The sequence below is a fragment of the Callithrix jacchus genome, chromosome 1 (genome assembly GCF_049354715.1).
Source record: "Callithrix jacchus isolate 240 chromosome 1, calJac240_pri, whole genome shotgun sequence".
Taxonomy (NCBI): domain Eukaryota; kingdom Metazoa; phylum Chordata; class Mammalia; order Primates; family Cebidae; genus Callithrix; species Callithrix jacchus.
In genome coordinates, this window is record NC_133502.1 from 42,307,989 (window position 1) to 42,323,189 (window position 15,201).

At 41.2% G+C, this 15,201-nt stretch overlaps 2 protein-coding genes across 7 annotated transcripts in view; both read right to left on the reverse strand.

The window, feature by feature from the left end:
• Positions 1-15,201, reverse strand: part of PIBF1 (progesterone immunomodulatory binding factor 1) — a 256,111-nt gene that overhangs the window by 67,451 nt on the left and 173,459 nt on the right. The window lies entirely within an intron of this gene.
• Positions 2,727-3,152, reverse strand: LOC100395014 (ATP synthase F(0) complex subunit f, mitochondrial). Its single transcript, XM_078348793.1, has one exon. It carries the CDS (start codon positions 3,139-3,141, stop codon positions 2,875-2,877), a length of 267 nt encoding a protein of 88 aa, XP_078204919.1. The 5' UTR covers positions 3,142-3,152; the 3' UTR covers positions 2,727-2,874.

Sequence of the window (15,201 nt, forward strand, 5' to 3'; positions counted from 1 at the left end):
GCAAAAGTTTTTAGATAGTAATTATTACAGTTTCAGGAAGATTTTTGAAAACTGTATTGAAGGAATTAAATTCTAGTAAATTACATTTATTTCAAACATGGAAATTAGCATCACTTTTTATTCAGAGACATGTACTTTCTTCCTAAGGAATGAAAATTAACTTTGGGGATTCAGAAGCCTAAAAACAGGCTTATAAGGAAATATATCTGTAACACTGACAACAGTGTTGTATTTATTATCCAGAGTAAGGAGGTTATAGGTTTTATGTTATAAAGATACCTTTTGAAAGTAAGACTTCTGGTCCTTAACTTTGATTATAACATTAACATCTTTAGTCGGGCATGGTGGTACATGCCTTTGGTCCCGGCTGCTGAAGAGGCTGAAGTAGGAAGCATGTGTGGCCCACTGTACTCCAGCCTGGGTGACAGAATAAGACACTGTCTCAAAAAACCCAGAAAAACAAACAAAAAAGTGATTTTGGGGTTCTACTATTCTAGTGGGCCCCAGTCCTACTGAATCAAAATTTCTCAGGGTTGGGTCTCAGATTCTGATAATCAGACAGATTTGAAGAATACAGTCCTAGTGATCTTGGACTTGATGTAGGCCACTCCATCCAAACTAATATGTAAATCACTTTCGTCATGAACTTATAATCCTCTCCACTAAAAGCAGTTCCTTCTCTCACGTTCCCATGCAATTACATTATCATCTTTAACAAGGATAATATTTAACTGAAACATTTCAACCAATTAGAATACTGGTGAAACTGTATGCGCCAGGTATGACCTCTTTGTTGCTGGATTACAGGCAGGTCTCAGCGGGTCTCAGGAGAAGGGCCAGGACAGATGAGACTGTGGTGGAACTGATAGGATCTTAGTGTAGAGCTACTTACCAGTGTTTTTGCAAGTATTTTGTTATTTCAATAACTAAAAGCAAGGACACACTAGTTGATTATCAGCTCTGCTTCTGGTCTTAAGATTCACAAAGTATGGTCCAAATAAGCGGAAATTCACAAATGGGATGATAAAATACTTGAGAGTAACCAGCATGGAAGTGATGACTGAAATCACTGAAGTAGGTAGGACTGTAGAACATTATTACTTTAAATTGTGGCCCTGCATTACACTCTCTCTCTCTCTCTCTCTCTCTATATATATATATATATATATATTGGATATAGGGTTTGTCATCTTTGTCTTGCTTTGTCATCCAGGTTGGAGTGCAGTGGTAGAATCATGGTTAACTGCAGAGCTTGTTAAAAATGCAGATTTCTGGGCTGGACTTCCTTCTAGACTCACTTAATCACAACCTCTGAGGGCAGAATCTAGAAGCCTATATTTTACATTTTAAATAAGAATCCTAGGTTTTGTTTGTTTGTTTAATTTAAGAGGCAAGGTCTTACTCTGTTGCCCAGGCTGAAGTGTAGTGGCATGATCATAGATCACTTCAGCCTCAAACTCCTTGGCTCAAGGGACTTTCCCACTTCAGCCTCTCAGGTGGCTGAAACCATAGGTGCATGTTGCAACAACTGGCTAATTGTTTTCTTTCTTTCTTTTTTTTTCCACCCTGAGACAGGATCTCACTCTTTCACACAGGCTGGAGTGCAGTGGCCCAATCCTGGCTCACTGCAACCTCCACCTCCCAGGTTCAAGCAGTCCTCCCACTTCAGCCTCCCAAGTAGTTGGGATTATAGGCGTTCACCACTGCACTCAGCTAGATTTTGTATTTTTTTTTTTTTTAAGAGATGGGGGTCTTGCTATATTGCCCAGGCTGGCCTTGAACTCCTGGCCTCAAGTGATCCTTCCATCTTGGCCTCCCAAATAGCTGGGCTTAGAATTTTATTTTTTATTTCAATAGTTTTCGGGAAACAGGTGGTATTTGGTTATATGACTAAGTTGTATAGTGGTGATTTCTGAGATTCTGGTGCACCCATCAACAGAGCAGTGTACTGTACCCAATGTGTTGTCTTGTATCCCTCACCCTGCTCCCACCCTTCCCCATGAGTCCCCAAAGTCCACTGTATCATTCTTATGCCTATGCAATCTCATAGCTTAGCTGCTACTTATGAGAACATATGATGTTTGGTTTTCCATTCCTGAGTTACTTCACTTAGAATAATGGTTTCCAACTCCATCCAGGTTGTTGTGAATGCCGTTATTTCATTCCTTTTTATGGTTTTTATGGCTGAGTAGTATACCACGGTATAAATATATACCACATTTTCTTTATCCACTCATTGATTGATGGGCATTTATTTGGTCTGGGTTCCATATTTTTGCAATTGCAAATTATGCTGCTATGAACATAAGTGTGCGAATATCTTTTTCATATAATGATTTTTCTCTGGGTAGATACCCAGTAGTGGGATTGCTGGATCAAATGGCAGATCTACCTTTAGCTCTTTAAGGAACATCCACACTGTTTTCCACAGTGGTTGTACTAGTTTACATTCTTACCAGCAGTGTAAAACCTTTCCCCTTTTACCACATCCATGCCAATATCTATTATTTTTTGATTTCTTTTTATTATGGCCATTTTTGTGGGAGTAAGGTGTTATTGAATTGTGGTTTTGATTTGCCTCTCTCTGATAATTAGTGATGCTGAGCATTTTTTACATGTTTTGTTTTTTATTTGTATATCTTCTTTAAAGACTTGTCTATTCATGTTCTTAGCCTGCTTTTTGATAGGATTATTTTATTTCTTTCAGCTATAATTTTTGATGATTCTTTTTTTTTTTTTTTTTTACCAGTCATCTTTTATTTGGAGGTTAATTCCATTAGGATACGAAAGGATTCAGCAATAATCGAGACTGTGTTCCTTATGGAGGGGCTCAAGCCAAGAAGGTCGTGCAGGGGAGTGCAGAGCTTGTCTTCTTCAGTGGTACTTGCGTCGCCGCTCATGCTTGAGCTCCTTGTAGGAAAAGGTGTAGTTGAAGACCACGTAGCATGCCAGCACCATGGTAATCCCCGCGATGCTGCCCTTCTTCACGTTGATATATTTGTTATAGTACCGGTAGTAACCTCTTCGAAACGCTCCCACAATGCCACTAGGGCTGAAGTCCTGCATCAAGATCCAGCTTGGCAGCTCTCCTAGTTTGACCTCCAGAAGTTTCTTGTCCTTCAATGGTACGACTGACGCCATCTTGGAGTACTGGTCTTTTTAATTTTTTTTAAAGACGGGGTTTCACCATCTTTAAAAAGATGGTCAGGCTGGTCTTGAGCTCCCGACCTCAGATGATCCACCCACCTTGGCCTCCAAAGTGCTTGGATTACAGGCGTGAGCCACTACACCCAGCCTTTGATGATTCTTATACTCACTAACGTTTTAGAATCTTTCCTGAGGTGTAAGAACAGAGAAAAGAAGAGACACTTGAGGGACACTTACATTTAAGGGCTAGAGGATGAAGGTATCATCAGCTAAATAGACTGAAGAGCCACCTGAGTTACAGGATCAGAGCCAGGAAGAATTGTGTCATAATGCCAAAACAGAACAATATCTCTAGAATATCTATAGTGTCATGCCATAGACAGATCAAATTATATAGACTCTGAGAAGAGAATGCTGGCCATTAAGAGGTCATTAAGGATCACTGAGAAGAGTGTAGCTGATGTGGGAGAAGAGGAGAAGGAACTAAGTACAAAGATAGGGCATTAACTTTGGAAAGTTGCCTATGCCAATACTACTTCCCCCATGGATGTATGTATGTGTATATATATGTGTGTCAGTGGTGGTTGGCATTTGGTCATGCACGCACACACACACAATTTGAAGGGGGTACTAAAAGGGAGAAAAAGAGTAAGGAGAGATGCTGAAAAATCCTCAGGTGAAAATAGCTTTATATGACCCCATTGTAATAAGAAAAGGAAACAGATAATAGAATTGATAGCTTTGGGATTGGAAGTGATCTGCAATGGAGATAATGGGGAAATAGGATACAGACAGAAAAATAAAAACACTGGGCAACAGTAGTGAGGGCCTAGCTGATATTCAATAACATCAATTTATAATGCTTCCAAGCAGGAAGAGTCACAGATTTCCACAAGAATTTTTCAGCACTGTTACTGCAAAACCTAAGAATTTTCTCTTTCTCTCTCCTTTTTTCCATTAAATATTTACAGGCTAACTACCAGATTGCAAGGTAATACGGTAAAGGTAGAAATTGTCAAGAAAAGCCTGATGGGTAAATTTGGCAACAAAACAATCTAGAGAGACAGTGAATTCTAGTACTCAGGTGGCTGACAAAGTCCAAGGATACGTAGGTAGAAAAGTAAAACCAGGAGGGGCTTGACAGATTGGAAAAATATGCAAGGGTTTTGTGAGACAGGGACTTGTAATGAGTGCAAATAAAGTACAAATTTAGAGGGAATGAAAGAACTGGGAGAGCTAGAAGGGCAGGAGATTAGAGAACAGAATTTGAGTTCAAGTGTTTGCAATTTCTTTCTCCTTCAAAGCTACATTTGAGAAATTAATTTTAATGTGGTTCAATTGTATAACATTGCTGATTGTGTGTGTGTGTGTGTGTAAAGAATTTGCACTGTGATTTACAAATAGCTCTTAAATGAAAAAATTTATAGTCATTCATGAGTTTTCAAGGAACAACCAGCAGGTAAAAAATTTAAACAATTACCTTATTTGTTTGATGTGTAAACAGAGTAGAATTTATAAATAAAGTCATTTGTTTTTCCCACTTCAGTGGTGGTTGGCATTTGGTAACATGTACACACACACACACACACACACTCTTAGATGATCTGGTATTTGCACCTATACAAGCATGATTTAAATAACAAATAGTAGCATACTGTCTGGATCCGTGTTAACTGAATTTTTTTTTCCAGAATAAACCATAACCAGGACTTCTTGGATTAGGCACTTGGCAAAGTTAGACACAGAGCTACTACTACAGTGAAAGTGAATGTTTTGTTCATGTCACAAATCAACCATTCATACGAAGATATGTCCAACAAAATTAAAATAAAACATTATGTGTAATTTCATATTAGAACAACCTCAAAAATAAGTTACAGAGTGATAACAGTTAATAATTTCTGAGCATCCGCCCTCCCAACTCTGGGTCCTGTCTTCATTGCTCTGTTTCCTCCAATCCTAGAGGATACAGGTGGCTCTAACACCTCTGTGGCTCTGTGAGCTGCAGATACTGGGAGTACTGTACGGAGGACGCCAAGACATGATGGTGGACTGGAGACATTGTTAGCATGCCTCTCCTACTTGGAAAAACAAAGTATGTGTAGAGATTCACACGGTAAACTCTTTTTTACAAGAAGCAACACCAGAATTTAACAGAAGAATTGAAAGAAACCACAAATTCTTTGAAAGAAGTGCTGGCAGCAGCCTACACCGTGAACCAGATGGAAAACTCTGAGTCTCCAGAGCATAAGATGGGGAGACTTGGTCACTGGAACGAACACTCCCACAGGGGAGCTGGGCAGCCCAGGCCACAGGGGAAGGCCTTAACCCTCCACAGTGTGGGAGCTGATTAGTGAGCATGGAGAATACATGAGAAGGAGTGGCATCAGGATGTGCTCTGCAGCACTACCAGACTCCAGTGGGGATGGAGGACAGTCATTCCTGATCCTACCTCATGGCGCACCGCCGTGACCTCACAGAAGTCTGCCAGCTAACTCAGGCTGCAGTCACAGGTTGAAAGGAGCTCCTGAGAACTGCAATATGATTTTAAGTGGAGACTAACCCTGTTGGCTAGAACCAGGGGGAGAGCATGAAGTATGCTACAGTGCAGCAGCTGGGTACCCCTGCTTCACAGGTGGATAGGGAGGGGCATGGCCTGAAAGCCTAGTTTTTGTCGCTGATAGGAAGTCTTATTGCCTGGGGCAGTTTTGTGTTCTAAGTGCAGATTGCCTGGAACACAGCTAGCTGCTGTTAGCAGAATACTGTGGGTATGAAATTTGCTGTGTCAAGTGCATGGGAGCTGAGTGGGCCTTACTGCCTCCTGCTACTCCCCCGGCCCCACTCCTTGTGTCGATTCTTCTGTGCACCAGAGGCAACTCTGCTCCTCCCTGGAACATTACCCCAGTGGCCAGAAAGCTTTACTCTCATCACCAATGGGGACACTGCTCATACTTGTACCTGGGGAGCCTAAGTGAGGACTTGCCTGGTCCAGCCCTCACCAGGCTTTGCCATGGTACGATCCCTGGTAGCATAACACAATGGACAGGGATATTTGGAGGCTCCATACCCCCGTCCATTGCCTGAGACACCAGAATGCCTGCCCTGGGTAATATAAGACAAGCACAAATTCCACTGCTACCACTGCACCTGGGACTCTTTTGCAAGCACCACCTCCTAGCTGGTAGCCAACCAGCACAGCCCATTATGACACCTGAAGGCAGAATAACACAACACTCAGGAAGGAGAAAACTTCTGCATGCCCTCAGCTACTGCCATTGCCTGCATCACCCTGGCTAACCAGGAGGTCTTGAGTCTGTCCATGTGCCCAGTACATTACTGCTACTGTTGGCATCTGAGAAAGCCAACACTAAGGCTATCTGTAACCAAGGAAATCTCAGAGTCTACGTCACTCCTCTCCTACCCCCATCAGAGCTGGTGCTGGTACCCGCTGCTAGAAGACTAGAGGACAGGTCACATTACTGGATCCTTTGCAGATATTCTCCAGGACCATCCTGGAGTTTGGGAGCCCAGTGGGCAGCTAGACCCAGAGGAGTAGGAGGATTCACAGTAGTTGGGCTCTCTAGGTAAAGGAGGAGTGGCGTGCATTACGAAGGTACTCTGTAGGATAAAAGAAACCAGACTGCAGGCTTTGAGGCCCTAAACTTTCCACTTGTGGGAAGTTTTTTTCCAGCAGAGGCACAGGTGCAGTGCTGGGCTCACAGGGGAAAGTCTATAAGAAACATCAGCATTCCTGCAGATGAAGAGATGCTTGTCTGATCTGAATAGCTGGAACAGCAGGTCAGGAGTGTGCCTGGGAGGTGGATCACTTTCCTGCTGGCCTGGAAGGAGAGCTGTGGTGGCTCCCTCCTTTCTCCTTGAAAAGACCTCAGTGCATTTCACAGACCTTTCCCAGCTGCTTCTGTCAAGGCTGGGATTCTGCTCACCACAGAGTATGGCATTTTCCTACCTGCTTTAGTGTAAGGGGGTTTTTACCTATGGGCACCTCCTACTGGCCTGAAGCTTACACTGTTCAACTCTGTGAATAAAATACTGGGGCTTTTTTATTTTTAGTTTTTGAAAGGGCACACCGCTGGGGAATGAGAGAAGTTTCATGAGACCTCTGCCATTCTAGCCCCACAGGAGACAGCGAACCTGCTCACACATCCAGCACATTGCTACCACCGCCAGCATCTGAAAAAGCCATCACACAAGATTCTCTGTAACTAAGGAACTCATACAGAGCCTTCACACTGAAAGCACTGAATCAAAGCTAGGTAACAAACTATAAAGTCACATCCCCAAGGGGTTAAAACAAAGAAATTAAAAAAAAAAAACTCAGTTGTATTAGAAATACATAAGTTCCTTCTCATTCAGGTAGACAAAATAGTCAAACCCAATGAGAAGAAACCAGAAAAATAATTCTGGCAATATGAAAAAACGGGATTCTATAACACCCCCAAAAGATCACACCACCTCTCTAACAGTGGATCCAAATTAAGATTAAATCTTTGAAATACTAGATAAATAATTTAAAACAGAGCCTTTTTTTTTTTTTTTGAGATGGAGTTTCGCTCTTGTTATCCAGGCTGGAGTGCAATGGCACGATCTCGGCTCACCGCAACCTCCGCCTCCTGGGTTCAGGCAATTCTCCTGCCTCAGCCTCCTGAGTAGCTGGGATTACAGGCACGCGCCACCATGCCCAGCTAATTTTTTGTATTTTTAGTAGAGACGGGGTTTCACCATGTTGGCCAGGATGGTCTCGATCTCTTGACCTCAGGATTCACCCGCCTTGGCCTCCCAAAGTGCTGGGATTACAGGCGTGAGCCACCGCGCCCAGCTTAGATAAATAATTTAAAAGGTTGACTAATAAGTTACTCAAGGAGATACAAGAGAAAGGTGAAAACCAACATAAAGAAATTAACGCTGGGCTGGGAACAGTGGCTCATGCCTGTAATCCCAGCACTTTGGGAGGGCAAGGTGGGCAGATCTCCTGAGGTCAGGAGTTTGAGACCAGTTTGGCCAACATGGTAAAACTCCATCTCTACTAAAGATACAAAAATTAGCTGGGCATAGTGGCGGTGTGTGCCTGCAATCCCAGCTACCTGGGTGGCTGAGGTGGGAGAATTGCTTGAACCCAGGAGATGGAGATTGTAGTGAGCCAAGATTGTGCCACTGTACTCCAGCCTAGGTGATAGAGCAAGACTTCATCTTGAAAGAAGGAAAGGAGGGAGGGAGGAAAGGAGGAAGGGAGGAAGGAAGGAAAGAAATTGTCGTTAATTTCTTTCTTGGTGCAGTGGCTCACGCCTGTAATATCAGCACTTGGGGAGGCTGAGGCAAGTGGCTCACTTGAGGCCTGGCCAATAAGACAAGCCTGGCCAACATGGTGAAACCCCATCTGTATTAAAAATACAAAAATTAGACAGGTGTGGTGGTGCACACCTGCAGTCCTAGCTACTTGGGATGCTGATGCATGAGAATTGCTTGAACCTGGGAGGCAGAACACAGGATTTTTAGGGCAGTGAAACTACTCTGTGTGATGATCTGATGGTAGACACATGTCACTATACATTCGTCTAAACCCCACAGAATGCACGACACCTGCCAGGTGCAGTGGAGTCTTCCTAACTTTTGGCAACTACTTTTTTACTGACTCCATAATTTTGCCTTTCCCATCATGTCATATAGTTGTAATCATACAATTTGTAACCCTTTCAGATTGTCTTTGCCTACTTTTAAAAGTTACTTTTTCTCTTCTGTCCTGTTTTTCCACCCCTTAGATCTTATAAGACATAATCTATCTTAAAAAATAAATCCCTGGATTTTCTGAGAAAATAATTTAATGAAAGTTGCTTTATTTGGAACTTAACAAATATTTTACAAATGAGGACACTGCAGCCAAAGAGGTTAAAAAACTTTTCCAAGTTTACACAGCTAGTAATTGCCAGAGCTGAGATTAGACTCTAGTGAGTCTGGCTCCAGAATCGTGTTCAGGCAATACTTGTTACTGCTTCCCAATAACAGAAAATAAAGCAATATTAAAAATAACCCAGAAAAAGAATCCCTCTCCCCTATAACCCAAAGATAAAGAAGGTGTATTAAAGGCACATGCACGTGCGCACTGATATTTGTACACACACACACACACACACACACACACACACGATAAATAAAGGCAACTAACTATCCACAAAGAAATATGCTTCATAACCATTCTTCCATACTAGAGATGTCCGATTGTTTTTGCCAGAATGCCTGTGTTCATGCAGCATCTATAGGTCTAATGCCCTATGGCATTAGGTCTAATTTTCCTTGCTGGTTTGGCCACTTTCAGAAGATACTTAAAAACCATGGCACTCAATCTGAGCCTCCTGCATGCCCACTGGGCTGGGAACTACAGGCAGTATGAACTGTCCACAACCTTCTTCCTTGCTTATTTTTCTTCATATAACCCATCAGGTTCTAACTGAGTATATATTTCACTTGAAAAAAAATCTGTTTCTCCCCAACTCCAGTATGAGCTCCAAAGGGCAGGAATTTTTGTGTCTTATTCACTCATCTGCCCATAACCTAGAAGAAATGCCTGGCTGATAATAGGTAAAATAAATATTTGCTGAAAGAATGAATTTGATATTAGTACTGCCTAACACTTAACAAACATCATTACCAAATATACTTTATTTCTTATGGTGAGCTAAATGGCATGATGGGCTAGAATGATTTACAGTAACACTGCTTTTATAAATTAACCTAAGGTAAGTGCTCTGTGTATAAAAAGCCATAAATAAACAAATTTATCTGAGAAAAAGTTACACAGTTTTTGCAATGGGAATTCTTGCTATTTATTGCAGTTCTTCAAGAACTATGTAACTGAGTGATTAAAATGTTAACACATGGATACGTGGCCTTCAAAAAAGTTGATACTGTTCAAAATAATACTTATTTTTCAAAGGAAATCACTATTGAATTGGAGGGCTACCTTTTTGTGAAGATGTGGTTTAAACATCTCTCTAGATAAAGAATAAAAGTATTAGTGTTCTCTGAGTCTTAGCCATATAGGTGTATTATAAATAATCCGAAGGAATAGAGTACAGACTAGAATTATTCAAATTTGTAAATGATACTAATTCCAATCAACTGAGAAAACCACAGTCAATTTGTTCAAGATTGCTCAAGGGGTCAGAAAAGGGTCAGGCCAAAAATACAGGTATATACCAATTATTTCAGCAGTACACAGTGTTAATTTAAAATGATACAGAAGTTGGATTAGCTTGCTCCTATTTATAGTAGACATATATATCTGGGAAGCATTCTAGATATTTATACAACAGTCATTCACACTGGATGACTCCATATTTCTCTAGCATGCTTTATATTCATTCTTACTTTTTCACCTTTCTTTTTCAAATGTAAGACCAATTTTTCATGAAGGCTTCCTTAAGAAAATATTACACATCTGTCTAAATGAGTGTTTTCACACATATGTTGCAAGCAGGGTTAAAACAAAAGAAGAAATAAAAAAAAAACAGAACAGAATAGCAACTAATAGAATGTACTGCACATGGTAAGGATACTGTTTTAGATACACAAATACAGAATACATATTGGGGAACTGGGCTGCTATGTAAGGTATACTTCATATTATAGGTCATGGTCAAAAAAGTATGAAAGTTATTTGTCTAGGTAGTATTAACAGTTTTAATTATAAAGGATTATATTTACATTCAAATCAGCACTAATCTTCCAAATCAGCCTCAGGTCAATTTTGTGGCCAGCTTTCCAAAAGCTTAATTCCTTAGTGAAAATGTGAGATTCTCAAGCGTGGCAATACCATATATTACAGTACTCAGTATGTTTTTTGTTTTTCTTCTTCAATATGTTAGGTATAGCTAATAACATATCCATCAGGAACCTAAGAGTAGACTGATTGCAATTGAGTCAATTTTGCTAATTCTTTGAATCTCTGATATGCTTGTTGAGATAGTGAGGCTTTGTGTTCCCATCCAAAGCTCATCCTGAACTGTAGTTCCTATAATCCCTACGTGTCATCAGAAGAACCTGGTTGGAAGTAATTAATCATGGAGTTGGTTACACTCGTGCTATTATTATGATAGTTCTCACAAGACCTGATGGTTTTATTAGGGGCGGGGACTCGGCACTTCTCCTTGCTGCTGCCATGTAAAGAAAGAAATGTTTGCTTACCCTTCCACCATGACTGTAAGATTCTTCAGGTATCCCCAGCCCTGTGGAACTGTCAATCAATTAGACCTCTTTCTTTTATAGATTACCCAGTCCCAGGTATGTCTTTATTGGCAGCATGAGAATGGATTAATACAATAAATTGGTACTGGGTAGAGGGGTGTTGATGTAAAGATACCTGAAAATGTGGAAGTCACTTTGAAACTGAGTCACAGGCAGAGGTTAGAACAGTTTGGAGTGCTTAGAAGAATATAGGAAAATGAGGGAAAGTTTGAAACTTCATAGACACTTGTTGAACCTCCTTGAGCTTTGACCAAAATGCTGATGGAGATATGGACAATAAGGTCCAGGCTGACTGAGGTGGTTTCAGATGGAGATGAGGAACTTGTTGGAAACTGGAGGAAAGGTCACTCTTGCTATGCAAAGAGACTGGTGACATTTTGCCCCTGCCCTACGGATCTGTGGAACTTTGAAACTGAGGGAGATTATTTAGGGTATCTGGGGAAAGAAATTTTTTTTAATCATACTTCAAGTTTTGGGATACATGTGCAGAATGTGCAGGTGTGTTACATAAGTATACATGTGCCATGGTGTTTTGCTGCACCCATCAACCAGTCATCTACATTAGGTATATCTCCTAATGCTATTCCTCCCCTAGCTCCCCACCCTCAGAGAGGCCTGGGTGTGTGATGTTCCCCTCCCTGTGTCCATGTGTTCTTATTGTTCAACTCCCACTTAAGGGGTAAGAACATGTGGTGTTTGGTTTTCTGTTCCTGTGTCAGTTGGCTGAGAATGATGGTTTTCAGCTGCATTCATGTTCCTGCAAAGGACATGAACTCATTCTTTTTCATGGCTGCATAGTATTTCATGGTATATATGTGCCACTTTTTCTTTATCCAGTCTGTCACTGATGGGCATTTGAGTTGGTTCCAAACTCTTTGCTATTGTGAACATTACTGCTATAAACATACGTGTGCATGTGTCTTTATAGTAGAATCATTTATAATCCTTTGGGTATATACCCAGTAATGGGATTGCTGGGTCAAACGGTATTTCTGGTTCTAGATCCTTGAGGAATCACCACTGTCTTCCACAATGGCTGAAATAATTTACACTGTGGGTGAAGAAATTTCTAAGTGGCAAAGCATTTAAGAGGAAGCAGAGCAAAAATGTTTGAAAAATTTGCAGACTGACAATATGATAGAAAAGAAAATCTCATTTTCTGGGGAGAAATTTGAGCCTCCTGCAGAAATTTGCCTATGTAACAAGGTGCCAAATGTTAATTGCCAAGAGAGTGGTGAAAATGTCTTCAGGGCATGTCAGAGACCTTCATGGCAGCCCCGCACATTGCAGGCCTGGAGGCCTAGGAGAGAAAAATGGTTTCCTGGCCCAGGCCCAGGGCCCCCCTACTATGCAGCTTCAGGACATGGTGCCCTGCGCCTGCACCCCAGCTGCTTCAGCTCTAGCTGTGGCTAAAAAGGGTCAATGTACACAGCTCAGGCCATTGCTTCAGATGGTGCAAGCCCCAAGCTTTGGCAGCTTCCATGTGGTGTTGGGCCTTCAGGTGCAGAGAAGTCAGGAATGAAGGGTTGGGAACCTCTGCCTAGATTTCAGAGGATATATGACAATGTCCAGGCAGAAGTTTGCTGCAGGGGCAGAGACCTCATGGAGAACCTCTGCTAAGGCAGTGTGGAAGGAAAACTTGGGGTTGGAGCACCCACAAAAAGTCTTCACTGGGATACTGTCTAGTGGAGCTGTGAGAATAGGGCCACTGTTTTCCAGACCCCAGAATGGTAGATCCACCAACAGCTTGCACTGTGTGCCTGAAAAAGCTGTAGACACTCAGTCCCAGCCAGCCATGAAAGCAGCTGGGAGAGGGGCTGATCCATGTGAAGCCACAAGGCCAGAGCTGCCCAAGGCTGTAGGAGCCCACCTCTTGCATCAGTATGACCTGTATATGAGACATGGAGTCAAAGGAGATAATTTTGGAGCTTTAAGATTTGACTGTCCTGTTGTATTTTGGACTTAAATGGGGCCTACAGCTCCTTTTTTTGGGTCAGTTTCTCCTGTTTGGAATGGTTGTATTTACCCAATTCCTGTGCCCCCATTGTATCTAGGAAGTTACTAACTTGCTTTCGATTTTATAGGCTCATAGGTCGAAGGGACTTGCCTTGTCTCAGATGAGACTTTGGCCTTGGACTTGGGTTAATATTGGAATGAGTTAAGACTTTAGGGGACTGTTGGAAAGGCATGACTGTGTTTTGAAATATGAGGACATGAGATTTGGGAGGGTCCAGGTGTGGAACAATATGGTTAGGCTTTGTGTCCCCATCCAGATCTCACCCTGAATTGCAGTTTCCAAAATCTCCATGTGTTGTGGGAGGGACCCTGTAGGAGGTAATTAATCATGGAAACAGTTACCCTCATGCTGTTCTCATGATAGTGAGTGAGTTCTCATAAGGTCTGATGGTCTTGTAAGGGGCTTTTTCTCCTTTGGTTGGCACTTCTTGCTTCTGCCATGTGAAGAAGGATGTGTTGGCTTCCCCTTTTGCCATGACTGTAAGTTTCCTGAGGCCTCCTCATCCCTGCAGAACTGTGAGTCATTTAAACCTCTTTCCTTTATTGATTGTACCCAGTGTCAGGTATGTCTTTATTAGCAGTGTGAGAATGGACTGATACACCTGCCAACTTAATGGAAGCTCAGTCAGTTGGAGAGCTCTTCTCAGGCCTCAAGAAGTGTGGACACACTGGCCAACTCAGGGGTTTTGTGTTCTGGAAGTCCAGTTAGCCCAAGAAGTACTTCTGTGGTTTCTAAAGTGCTATGACTGGCATTAAGTAAGCTCTCAAAATTACTAGGTATTCACATATATACATACACACACACACATATATATTCATGATTATTTTTGTTATAATATTTACTGAAAATTGATAATAGACTATAATTACTCTTAAATAATATGTTTATATTCATTTTTGTCTTACATATTATTATTGCTTAACTTTCAACAAATTCATTTTATCAGTAATTCATATTCTCTAATTTGAATATAACAATTCAGGTTAATTTGAAGCTTCTCTTTGTTTTAAAAGAAAACATTTTTCAGAAAATGCTGATCATCACTAATCATCAGAAAAATGCATATCAAAACTACAATGAGATACCATCTCACATCAGTCAGAATAGGTTTTATTAAAAAGTCAAAAGTGGGGAGGCTGAGGAGAAAAGGGAATGCTTGTATATTGTTGGTAGGAATGTAAGTTAGTTCAGCCATTGTGGAAAGAAGTTTGGAGATTTTTCAAAGAACTTAAAATACAGCTACCATTCAACTTAGCTATCCCATTACTGGGTACATACCCAAAGGAAAATAAATAATTCTATCAGACACATGCACTTATATGTTCATCACAGCACTATTTACAATAACAAAGACATGGAATCAACCTATGTGCCCATAAACAGTGGATTAAATAAAGAAATTGTCATAGATATACACCATGGAATATTATGCAGCAATAAAAAAGAATGAAATTGTGTCCTTTGGAGCAATATGAATGCAGCTGGAGGCTACTACCCTAAGTGAATTAATGCAGAAACAGAAAACCAAATACTCCATATTTTTACTTATAAGTGGGAACTAAACATTGGCTATAAATGGACATAAAGATGGGAACAACAGATCCTGGGAACTAGCAGTGGCGTGAGGGAGAGGGAACCAAGGGTTGAAAAACTAGCTGTTGGATACTATGCTCACTACCTGAGTGACAGTATTAAACTCTAAACCTTTCCATCACATAATATACTCAGATAAATGCTGGGCACAGTGGCAGGAGCCTGTAATCCCAGCTACTTGGGAG